General features: G+C 40.5%; 1 protein-coding gene across 7 annotated transcripts in view; it reads left to right on the forward strand.

Annotated features, from left to right (window-relative positions):
• The window catches only part of wnk1b (WNK lysine deficient protein kinase 1b), a 94,433-nt gene extending 84,464 nt beyond the window's left edge, over nucleotides 1–9,969 (forward strand). For all 7 annotated transcript variants that reach the window (XM_087830679.1, XM_087830673.1, XM_087830676.1 and 4 more), the window contains 4 exons: nucleotides 1,544–1,585; nucleotides 3,258–3,430; nucleotides 3,831–3,887; nucleotides 4,447–9,969. In XM_087830679.1, the coding sequence (XP_087686805.1) occupies nucleotides 1,544–1,585; nucleotides 3,258–3,430; nucleotides 3,831–3,887; nucleotides 4,447–4,872 (698 nt within the window). In that variant the 3' untranslated portion in view covers nucleotides 4,873–9,969. The remainder of the gene's footprint in view (nucleotides 1–1,543; nucleotides 1,586–3,257; nucleotides 3,431–3,830; nucleotides 3,888–4,446) is intronic.
• Nucleotides 9,970–11,187: the final 1,218 nt, after the last annotated feature.

The following is an 11,187-nucleotide window of genomic DNA, read 5'->3' on the forward strand; positions in this document are numbered from 1 at the left end:
AGCACACTTCAAAGCTTTGATTTCTATTTTACTCTTAATAAAGTGTTTCTATTAAACCTTAATCTGTAATGCTCAAATGTTTTGTGCTTAAGGGACGTTTCTGAATGCTTCTGAACCCTCTGCAGCTCAAACCCTGTCTCTCCCTTCCTTCTTTCCTTTCCTCACTCGGTGTCCTCACCGCCCGCTCAGCCGTCCCCAAGTCGCTGCATCAGCAGGAGTGGAGAGAGGCATACCTGGGTCTTAGTGGACTCGAGTTATTCTTGTTCCTTAACATAGTTTTAAAAAGTGGGTTCAAATTCTTGCTTATAATCAGGGTGTGATTTTATGCGTCCCTCTCATTTTTATCGCTGCACTTTGAAACAGTCTACAGCACGAACTTCAGTCTAATTGGGAGCTGATTTCACTTTCAGTGCTTGCAGTCTTTTTTAGTAGAAATTTCACTGCATGGGGCGGGCTTTTCATTGAGCCAAAAAGCACCGCATGTTCATTCATCTTGTTGAACTGCAGCTATGTATGGGGCCGCTGTCTGAGACATCCTGCAGACGTTACTCACATGCGGTGGTGCAGCTGCTATGATAGGCTGACAGAAAGTAGTAGGTGCACTCCTGTGTAAAAAGATCTGCTCTAAGTCAGTCATTAAAGCAGGCTGTTGTCTAAGTTACGTAGGATTGTACTGCAGCAGAATATTTATTCAGCCTAACAATTCTTTAAACTGACAGTAATCTTTTAGCTTATTTCATATTAAGTCTTTTTTTGAGTCTTGCTTGTATCATTAGGATTGATTGGATTGTGACTGAAAGTGCAAACGTGATGCTGAGAATTTTGCACGTTAATTTAATAAAAATACACTACATTACAAGCTGTGGTTATATTAAAGTTCATAATAATTCTATAAACCAGAATCCTTTTTTGCACAAATCCCACCCTGTTTATAAAAGTCTGAAAATCATAGTCGATTGCAATATTTGACCCAGGTGTGGTAAGGCCCTGTGAACTGCAGAGAGTATCAGAATCACATGTGAAACCAGGTTTTGGTTTGCCCATAAGCATCTTAAAGCCACAGTACACATTTATGGCACATGCGGCTGTGTGCAAAGGCAAATCTGTGTGGTGTGATATTGTTATTAAATTGAAAGTAAAGCAATGTCAAGAGCTTTGGTTAAATAATATGTTCACCTCTGGGCTAAAAGTAACTGTCGACTGAGGTCTGCATATCTGCAGAAAATTGTCTGTGTATCTTACCATTGTCAGAAAATGCTTTACTCATTTGTGTGGTTGTACATTAAAAAAAAAAAAAAATAATAATCAGGGGCAAAGTCTCCTCCACTATTTGCTTTGTGTTTCTGGGGTCACGTTACATCGTGTGACAGGTTTTTAAGATGTTCCTGGGCAGCTCAACACCAAAGTCTTGTTTGCTTCAAGGTCACATTATTATGCTTATACCTGTCACAATGTGCATTGTGTTTGGTTGTTGTGTGTTGTGGGCGGGGCTTAACTCTGACTCTCTCCCGATCCCTCCAATTGTTGTCTTCCGGCCGCACAGGGAAGATGGTGAAAAAAGTCTGCCCCTGCAACCAGCTCTGTAGTAACTATCTCTCTTTTTGGTCTTTCCTCCCTCCCTCCATCCATACCAACTCCTCCATCCTTGCACTTGCTCTCCCACGCTTCCTCCCGCCTCCTGACGCCCTGTCGGTTACAGCTCCGACCCTCTGCCAGATTTGAGATCCGTTAACTTCAGTTATTTCAGCTGCTGCGTTTAAGACGAGCTTTGCAGTTTCGATGATGACGTTTCGGGGAAAGTCCAGTTTGAGGGCTGAAATAACTGAAGTGTGTAGCCTTAACAGATCTAAACTGACAGCGCATGCACCTGCAAGCTCTCCCTCTCTCTCTCACACACACATATAATGTGCCAAACACTAACACATACAAGCTGCCCCTCCCGTTCCTCTCAGCCTTCACCATGGCTTTTGGCTTGGACTACATAGACCAGAATCCCATGCTGCTGCAGTCATTCATGACTCAGCGTCTCCTTATTCTTATTTTCCTCCATTTTGTTTAGCATGACATGACAGTTTATTTCTATTTATTGATTTATTTATTTATTTTTGTCAGACCAACTGTATAATCCTTGACAATCCTTGCATATTCTGCCTGTTCTCATTTAATATCTGATATGAACAAATCATGTAAATATTTAACGCCCATGCTCATTCTGCTGGCATGGCTTTGGGATGATCTTGTATGCAAAGGAAGTGCATCAGCTTCGTGTGATTGTAAGGCTAATGTGCAGTTATGGGGATGTTTAAAACATAAGAAAACATGATCTATCTGCAGTATGTGTATATGCTTTACATATCTTTATGGTTTTCCTCGTAGCATTTATAAGTGAATCTTTATCTTCTCTTCCACAGACCTAAATTATTTATAAAAATTGCATATTTACAAAAGATAAACCTGTATTCTCAAACACTTGTCTGCAGTATAAGGGATCCAGAATTAAGGGACTTGAAACTGTTGTTTGAAGCAGCAGAGTGTGCAGCGTCTTGTAGCAAAGAGCTTATTTCACAGGCCAGTGTTTGGTGGTTTCCTATTGGACTGATTGACCAGCCCTGACATTACCCCATCATTGAGCACGGTGTGGGGAAGGTTCTGGTGTCTGAAGTCTGTGTGCTCTTTAACACACAGATGCCAAGAAAGCCAGCCTGCAGTGTGTGCTTTTTTTGGAGTTTAGTCTGCATTAAGTTTGGTAGTGGGTGAAAAAAAAAAACCATAATACTTCCTGATACAGAGGTTGAGCACCATCTAGTGTCTGGGAAATGTATTCAGAGTTAAGAGGTGCACAGGGTCACTGCAGGGGCATTTTGAATGAGACTGTTGCTCTACAGGCTGTCCAGTGTGATCTGATTCCTTGTTATAAATAAGATATATATATATATATATATATACTATAAAGGGTTCAGCGTTTATCCTAACTGCCAAAGTGCCCTTCCTCTGCTATCATAAGTTGTCTCTTATTCCTGTTTATCATCATGATCTCCATCATTAAAACTAAACAATGCAGTTCTGTGACCATGTCGACATGCTGAGCTGCCCTAAACCTGACCTGACCAACCTCTGTCTGCCCTTTGTGGTTAAGACAGAGCTGCCTGCCGCCAATCACAATCATCCAGATAACATCAGCTTTGCCTCACCTTTTAAACATTATCTGACACTGTTTGCTGTTTTCCCTCCTCTCTTGTGTCTGTCTTGACTCTCAGGGACTAATAGCACCAATGCAGTGAGCGGTTCAGGTGGTTTGGGTCAAAGCCAGGGGGGTTCTCAGTATCTGGCCCCCAACATGCCAGCCCCACACCAGAGGAAAGGAACCTTCACCGATGACCTTCATAAACTGGTGGACAACTGGGCCAGAGATGCCATGAACCTCTCACAGGTTTAGTGCTGTTTTTGAATGTATATTTTAAAAAACAGCAAGAGTTTTCATATCAAAGAAAAATATATTTTATCAGTGACTCAGCAGGTCCCATAGTTAGTTCACTAGATATGAAGACAGAGAGGAAAGAGCTTAAACTCTAAAACCTCCTTTTTAGAAATGCAAATGTGTTTGATCTGTTGAAGAAACCTGATCCAAGGCCTTTTGGATGTATACAAAAAGTGTTAGCCATAACTTTGTGCTATTAATAAAAAACCCTGCAGTGTTAATCTTAAGAGAAAGGTCATAAACATGATAAATATTTTTTCTGTTATCAGTGGACATGGAAGCAGTTTTTTGTGATTAATTTTATATTACATCATTATGTTTGCACAGTAAATTAAATATTGAACTTTTTCAGGGTAAGAGGAGTGCCAAACAGCTGCAGCAGGCTCCGGTGCAGGGACACAGCTATGAGGTTAATATTAAAAACACTACATCACATCATTTCTGCACCAAACTCTTAGAAAAAACACAAAAAGCTGTTTGATCCCTGCCTGCTTTACTACATCCAGATTTCTGGATGATGTGCTATTGTATTCCCTTAACAACTGATGTTTTGGTGTTTAATTAAAATGCATTATTTTGCATCATGTGCCATTTAAAAACACAATAAAATTTACAAGTTATTATATTACAATGTGATATTGATTTTTCAAATTGATACTTTTTACTTTTCAGACATGCAAATTCCTACAAAAATGTTTTGGTTATTTAATTATTAAATTCCACCTGACATGAAGCAAATCTGCTGTGTTGGTGGTGCAGAGAATAACAGAGTTTGTTTACCTAAGATAAATGTCGCATGGTTGTATTTTGTTTTGTTTTTTTTAACTTACATTTTAAGCAGGCTTGGTTAATAATTAATTTTAACTCCTTGAAAGACATCTTTACCTAGCACAGGGAACTAGAATCAAATTATTTAAGAGAAAAATGCTTAATTTAGAATTTTGAATGACGTTTCTCCTCCCCTACAGGTTATCCAGTCAGCCAGTCTGGGCAGGAAGTACTCCGCTCCCAGCCAGCTGTGTCCCAGCAGCATAGGTGGTTCAGCCCACATCCCAACAAACTCCAGCACCGCTACCTCTCTGGCTGCCCGAAAGGGCTCTTTATGCCACCCTCCTGCCTCCTCCACTCCACCCCAACCCCAGCTTCCCCAGTTCATCCACTACACCCCAACTGCTGCCTATAGTGCACAATGGTCTGGTCCGGCTCACAGCCTGTCCACCCCACACCAAGCACCAACACAGCCTCTGCTGGTCAGTACCTCCCAACCCCTGGGTCCCTACCCCACGCCACAGGGCCAGATTCCAGGCCAGGGGCCACTCCAAGCTTTCCATGTGACCAATACCCTGCAGAAATCAGTCAGTAACCCGGGAGGACCCAACTTGAGGACCACGTAGGGCTCAGAGTCGAGGCCGGTTTAAATCACGGCCTGAGAGGACTGGTGTGAAGTGGAGTGTTCATCGCTGGATTGACTAGAAAGTGTGATTGATTTTATTTCTTTTGTTAGGAGAGGGGGGGTTGAGATGGGGGTAGGAATTAAAGTGTGCATGAGAAGCCACTTCAGGCTGCACTTCAGAGAAAAGAAGTGCAGCCTTTCTGCTGTGGGCTTGTAGCAAAAGAAAAAGACTCAGAGTACAATGATAAAAGGCCAAAGAGGTTCTGACAGGGTGTGTGGGCTTGCTGTCAATAACTGTCTGCATGTTTGCTCTAATAGCTGGTTTACACTTGTTGGATTTCACGCTCTGACATGAGTTAACATATCTTTACATAATATGGGTTAGTGAGTCGTGCTTACTAGACAGAAGACATTACATCAGGCTCAGGAGGAGGAAGAATGTGGTAGCCAGCTTTTACAAAATCCAACTTGAGCCTTTGTGTCCGTGCAGTACCTTCTCATCAGTTCCTGCTGGTACTGATTTTAAGGCCTCTGCTATCCATGTTTATCAGTCTCTGCTAGAAATCCCAACAAAAAAACGTGCAAATATGCATTTCTTCCATTGGGGGTGAGCATTGCATTGCATAGTCCTCACATTAACCGATATTGTTGCTTAGTGTTAGGAATCAAAATCATCAGTGTTTCTGACAGCAGTTAGCATCCTTAAATCAAAGGATTACAGGAGGAGATGCAAATGGCAGCAGATAGAAGGGTGAGCTGAGAGCAGAAGACGAGTCCGCATAACTCTAATCGAATGTTTCAGGAAGTCGTTTGGAAGTCGGAGAGCCTTCCTAACCTTTAAAAGCACAAAGCGAGTCAAGATTAAATCAAATACATATCGAGACTAGATGTAGCCCAGCATCTCCGCCGTCTTCTTCTCCCCCCTCCCCACCGCTCAGTGTGACAAAGTATTCAAGCAGGTAGAGAGAGATGGAAGTGCATCTGCTTCCTGTTTCAGCTCACTTTATGTCGATGGGGGTCCCAAACGGGCAGAACAGATGCTTCACGACTTCTTTCGTCCCTCTCTCTTCACCTCCCTGTTGCAATTTGAAGCAATAACAGCAGAAACCTTTTAGAAGAGGACAAAAAAAGCCCGAACACAAGAGAACTCAGTGTGTAAAAGTGACCTTGTTATCAAGATAATATCCATGTATAGTTTGTGTCTGTTTTTTTTCGAATGTCTGCTACGATGATTCCATTTTTTTTGTGTGTGTCGTCGGGTTGGTTCCCTTGTTGCCCCTTGCCCCACCCACCTACCGCCACCCCAGCTAGCAATCGGACGCATACACATTCACACACCCACGCAACTCTTATGACATTCATATAGATACACAAAGCCGCATACAGTCATTCACAGGCTCATGTAAATACACTCACGCGTAGTTGGAGGTGTAGCAGCTGTCAGACTCATGGGCCGTGCCTCAGTTCTTAGTGTCATAATTAGGTCGGTTTCAATATCTGGGTTGAAATGCAATGTACATTATTGTCATAATTATTGTTGTTAATGATTGTTCTATTTAAAAAGAAACAAAAAACAAAACCGTGTTCTGTCAATGGACCTGTTATATGTGCACATCGCTGTATGATGTGGAGACACTGTGATTATTGTTGTTTGTTATTAGCAAATGTTGTTGGACAACATTAGTTTTAGGGTGAATTTAAAAACACACAAAAAAAAAAGCATATTTAGAATAGTTTTTTGGGGTCCTTTCGCTTTCAATTCACAGCTTTCCACAAACGAATTTTTGGAGATCGGTAACCCCTCTCTCTCTTTCTCTTTTTTTCAATAAGCGTCCTTCTGTCAGTTTACTGAGGACACACTTCCAAACCAATGCCTTACCAACAACTAATCAATCTGTTTTTTCAGGTCATCTCTATAAATGGGTGAATTGAAAGCCGAAACTGACCTGAGTATAAAGACAAACCGGCGTGAACGCCAGGATAGTCGATATTTAGATAATAAAGTAAAGCTAGCTATTTTTTTCTTAATACAGTACTTGTCTATCAGACACTTTAAATAGCCCTCCTCTTCCCTTTCTCCCCTGGTTTTGTTAGATGAATGTGAATGTATAAAAACCAATGGTGTCCATTTTTAATGTACTTGAAAAAAAACCCCTGTCTTTTATTTTCGCTTGTCTTCGCTACCCCCGACCCCTCTAGAGCCTCTAGTGATGGCTGGAGGTATTAAACTAGTGCCTTGCTTCCTTCCTGTTGCTTCTCCATTGGAGGTTAAAGTGAGCACATTGAACAGAATGTGTGGAGGATATAAGGTTGTTGCTGTGAAGTTTAGCGGATGAGGCCTGCAGTGTATGTGTGCGCGCACGTTTAGGCCGGCTTGTGATGATTCCTCCTGAGTGTATTTTCTGCAAAATGGGGAAATTTGGAGTGAAATGCTCTGCTGCCGTTTGAACGAAGGTTGAGATTGACGTCCAAAGACGGAGAAAGGCAACCGTTTGTTATCAGTGTTGTTTCTATTGCTGTATATTATTATTTTTTTCTTCAGTTTTAAGGAGGGAGTTTATTGAAGATTGTATTCGAAGCTTGGACCACTCTGTACTTTGACCCGAGTGCAGCATACTTGCGGGGAGAGCATGCCGTGGTACAGTGACATAATGTTCTTTTTAACGTGAGATCAGCTGATATTAAAGACTCGTTTTAGCTTTCTGTCAGGATTTGAAACTCCGAGACCATCAGAGCTAACCAGGAATGTGATATAGGCCATGATGTCGCGCTCTACTGTCAGAATAATTTGGGTTTACTGAAATATTGTGAGAAGCGCAGGCTAATGGCCCTGTTTAGGTATGTCTGAAATCTGTTTATACTTGGCGTTAAAATGTATCTGGAGGGATCAGATCACATGTGGATGTGGCACTAAATGTAAAAAGGACCACCAAGGCACACTGTGATAGGCTGAGGTAGTCTGCAGTGCATCAGGCCACTTCTTTTGAAGTGTAAATATTGTTGGGACCTGATGCATCCCTCTCAAGGACTTCAGAGGAAAGCATGTCACCAGTGCAAGATGTACAGTATAGGTCCTTTTTCCTATTGTTCTGCCTCCTTTGCAAGTCACAAATGAATTATCTGTGTTTGTTTGCTAGTCTTTAACTATCTAGCAGAAGTCACATATACAGGAAGTATCCAAGCAGTCAGCTGGACACTTTCAAACAACAGCTGTAATCTTGTGATCCGGTCATGCATTAGATGCATTAGTCAAACTGAGTCTAAAAAAGGTTCGGTATATCTAAATAAGCAGCAACCTAACACTTGAAAATGCAACTTTAAAAAAAATGTAGCCAAAAACGTGGTTGGTGCATGTAGATACTCTGTGACATCATCTTTTTCTGATACATTTTAAACTAGTTGGAAGTAACTAGCTGGAAGAATGAAAGGAATAAAGAAAAACAAGGCAGTACTTTGTCAGGACCCATAAAAATTCTGCAGTGGTCTTATAACCAACGATGCCATTTTTTATGAGGAAACATGTTAACGAGGCTGCACAGTTGTCAGCTGTCTTTACAGACATTGAAAAACAAACAAATAAAAGTCAGCTTTAACGAGTTTTTGAGTGAAGGTATGACAGAGATGATGGCAGTCATGATGATTGATGGATTTAAGGGAGTACGTGCAAAGCATCTGGCACACTCTACTGTTTTTTTGTTTTTTTTTTAACCTGTAACACAAATTAAACAATTGGTACAAACTTCAAAGCTTTGCATCTTTCCATTGCTTTTTCCCAGATTGTGTGTAAGTTACTTTGTAAAGTTTGTGCAAAAGAGCATAGATCTTTTTTCGTTATATTCCTTGAGAAAAATAACGCGACGTTTTTTTTACTACTTGGCAAGTTTGGTTGAAGCTGTGAATAGTCATTGAGCCACTTTGCTTCTGAGTTCTCAATATAAGCATTCTGTCAGACCTTTAATGATGCCACAAACTCAGTGCCATTTGATTTTATTTTTTTTTTGTCAGTGGAGGAAAAAAGTGGCGTAGTTACCTGCTTTAATTCACTGGAGCTGTTTAATTTGCCAGGTATCATCCTGGATCTGCACTTTGCAGCTGCAGATTTGAGGTTTGGTCATATTTTACTGTCTCTCTGTTACGCAATGATTACAATAAAAGGAATACCTGCTGCGCTGCAATGCCCTTGCATGCAATATTAAAACTGTCACTTTAATAATATCAATATCAAACTGAGATTACGGTAGGTTTTGACGGCTATGCCCCTGCTGGAAGTGGGTGCAGTTATTGTGAAGTTTTGGAGTTGTCGTGGAGGAATTTTACTGTGAAAGGCTCGAAAGTTTTCCAGCACAGGCACTCTTATTGTGAAGTTTCCTCGAGTTAAAGTGGAAAAGTAGGATTGTGTGTTTCAGGAGAGGCGTGCACGGTGTAGCAATAGTTTGAACTCGCTTGCATTAGAATCAGTTTCCTGTTGATGTGTTTTCCAGTTTTCGCCTCTTCAGGACTCGCTTACCCTTTATGCTTTTCACTGTAGAAGTGCCCACATGTAAAAAAAACAAACAAAAGAGAGAGAAAAACAACAATAAAAGAGATTCTGCCTTTCAGCGCGCACACACACACACACAAAGCCACAGTCACAGATACATGCAACTCCTCGCTGTTTTATGTAGCTTGCTCCTGTGAAATGATGTCTTGAAAACAGCAACAGTTTCTGTGAGCGTTGCTGAAAATATGTCGATTTTGTTTCTTGTCTCTCTCCACTCTCACATTTTGTTTTTTTGAATTCTCACTTGTTTTATGTGCCGTTTTACTGTCTCTACCAGCTCCTAATTTAATTCATTGCTTTCCTTTTTCTGTATCGTGGTTGACGTTGTTCAAACGTGGTCGGATTTTAAGTAAACAAATATGGAAGAATGAAAGAGAATAACAAAAAATAAATAAATACATGTAAGGAGTCATCGACAGCCTTTAATGGTATGTTTTGCACTAAGTATAGAGTGTTCAAGCTTCTTATTAAAAACAAAACTTTGCGCTTTGCGCTACAATACAATAAATTTGTTACTTTATTTGTAAAAACTTAATAAATAAAAGTTGTTTAAATGAATCTGAGTGGGGATTTTTGTGTATTATTTGGGTTGTTATGGCTTAAATAGTTTTTCTCTGCCGACTCAAACCTTTCAAGTCTGGAGGAATCACTCCAGACAGTCCAGTTCTTGAATAATTATATATTCATTAAGAATGTATTCTTAACCTTCCGCTGAGAGCATTTCTGGTGATGCTGCTATCTCTCATGTCCTGTGTCAGGTCTTTGCTGGACTTTTTTCCTATTTCTTAAGACATGACTTTCAGTTACTTTTCATCGGAAGTATTTTTGTTTCTCTGGGTTTGTTTTGGCCCTGCCACTTTTTCTTTTGTCCTCCCACTTGTCCAGTTTTTTAAGGCAACACATGTTTTCGGCTAATAGCTCTTTAGGAATCACCTTGATGGTGCAAAAATGCTATTTTTATTCATGCCCAACTGCATTATCTTTGACATTTTTCACATATTCAACTAAAGAAACAGGAATGATGTGTTTCGCACATCTGCGCAACAACACAAAAGGATATAATTTACAATCGATTCTTTAAGTTGTCTGATATGTGTAGAAACGGTACCAATTTAGGTTATTTTTTTTAATGTTTGAGTGATTCGTGGGTCGAGGAGTAAGGTGTAAGAAATGGACTAAAAAGGAGTGAAAAGCAGACAAATGTCTTAAGAAAACCTTGAGAACTATTGCTCAAAAGGACTTTGAAAATGCAAGAAAGTCTGACTCGTTGCAAGCAAAATACAAAGCAATGAGAGGTGGCTTAAGACTTTTGCACATTATTGCAGTGAATATTATTATTGTTATGTTTGTAAATTACAAATTCAGACAGGTTTGTGTTGTCTGTGAGCAAATTGAGACGTTGTTATTGCAGTACCAGTTCTTGCCATGTGGCTGCAGCACCCAACTGCATTCAGTCTGCCACCTGCAGGTTTTACAATATATACTAGCCTACTTCCTGTTATCCAGACTTTATTAAAGAGCTTCTTGACTCAAATCCAAACAGGAAACAGCTCGTTGTGAGGTGTGAATCTGTGCTTATTATCTGATACCGTGGATACAATGAACACTGTTCAGTTAGACCAGAGAGAGAGAGGCCAGAGGAAGGAAGAGAGGAAGGAAAATGAGTTTTACCGGTACATTAAAACAATAAATTTCCATCATGCAGTTTTCCTGCTATGTTATGAATACTACACTGCACGCAGCAGTCCTACAGTGGGATTGTTGGGATTTCACTCT

This window comes from Neolamprologus brichardi, chromosome 17, assembly GCF_056152115.1.
Source record: "Neolamprologus brichardi isolate AB-2024 chromosome 17, ASM5615211v1, whole genome shotgun sequence".
NCBI classification, from domain to species: domain Eukaryota; kingdom Metazoa; phylum Chordata; class Actinopteri; order Cichliformes; family Cichlidae; genus Neolamprologus; species Neolamprologus brichardi.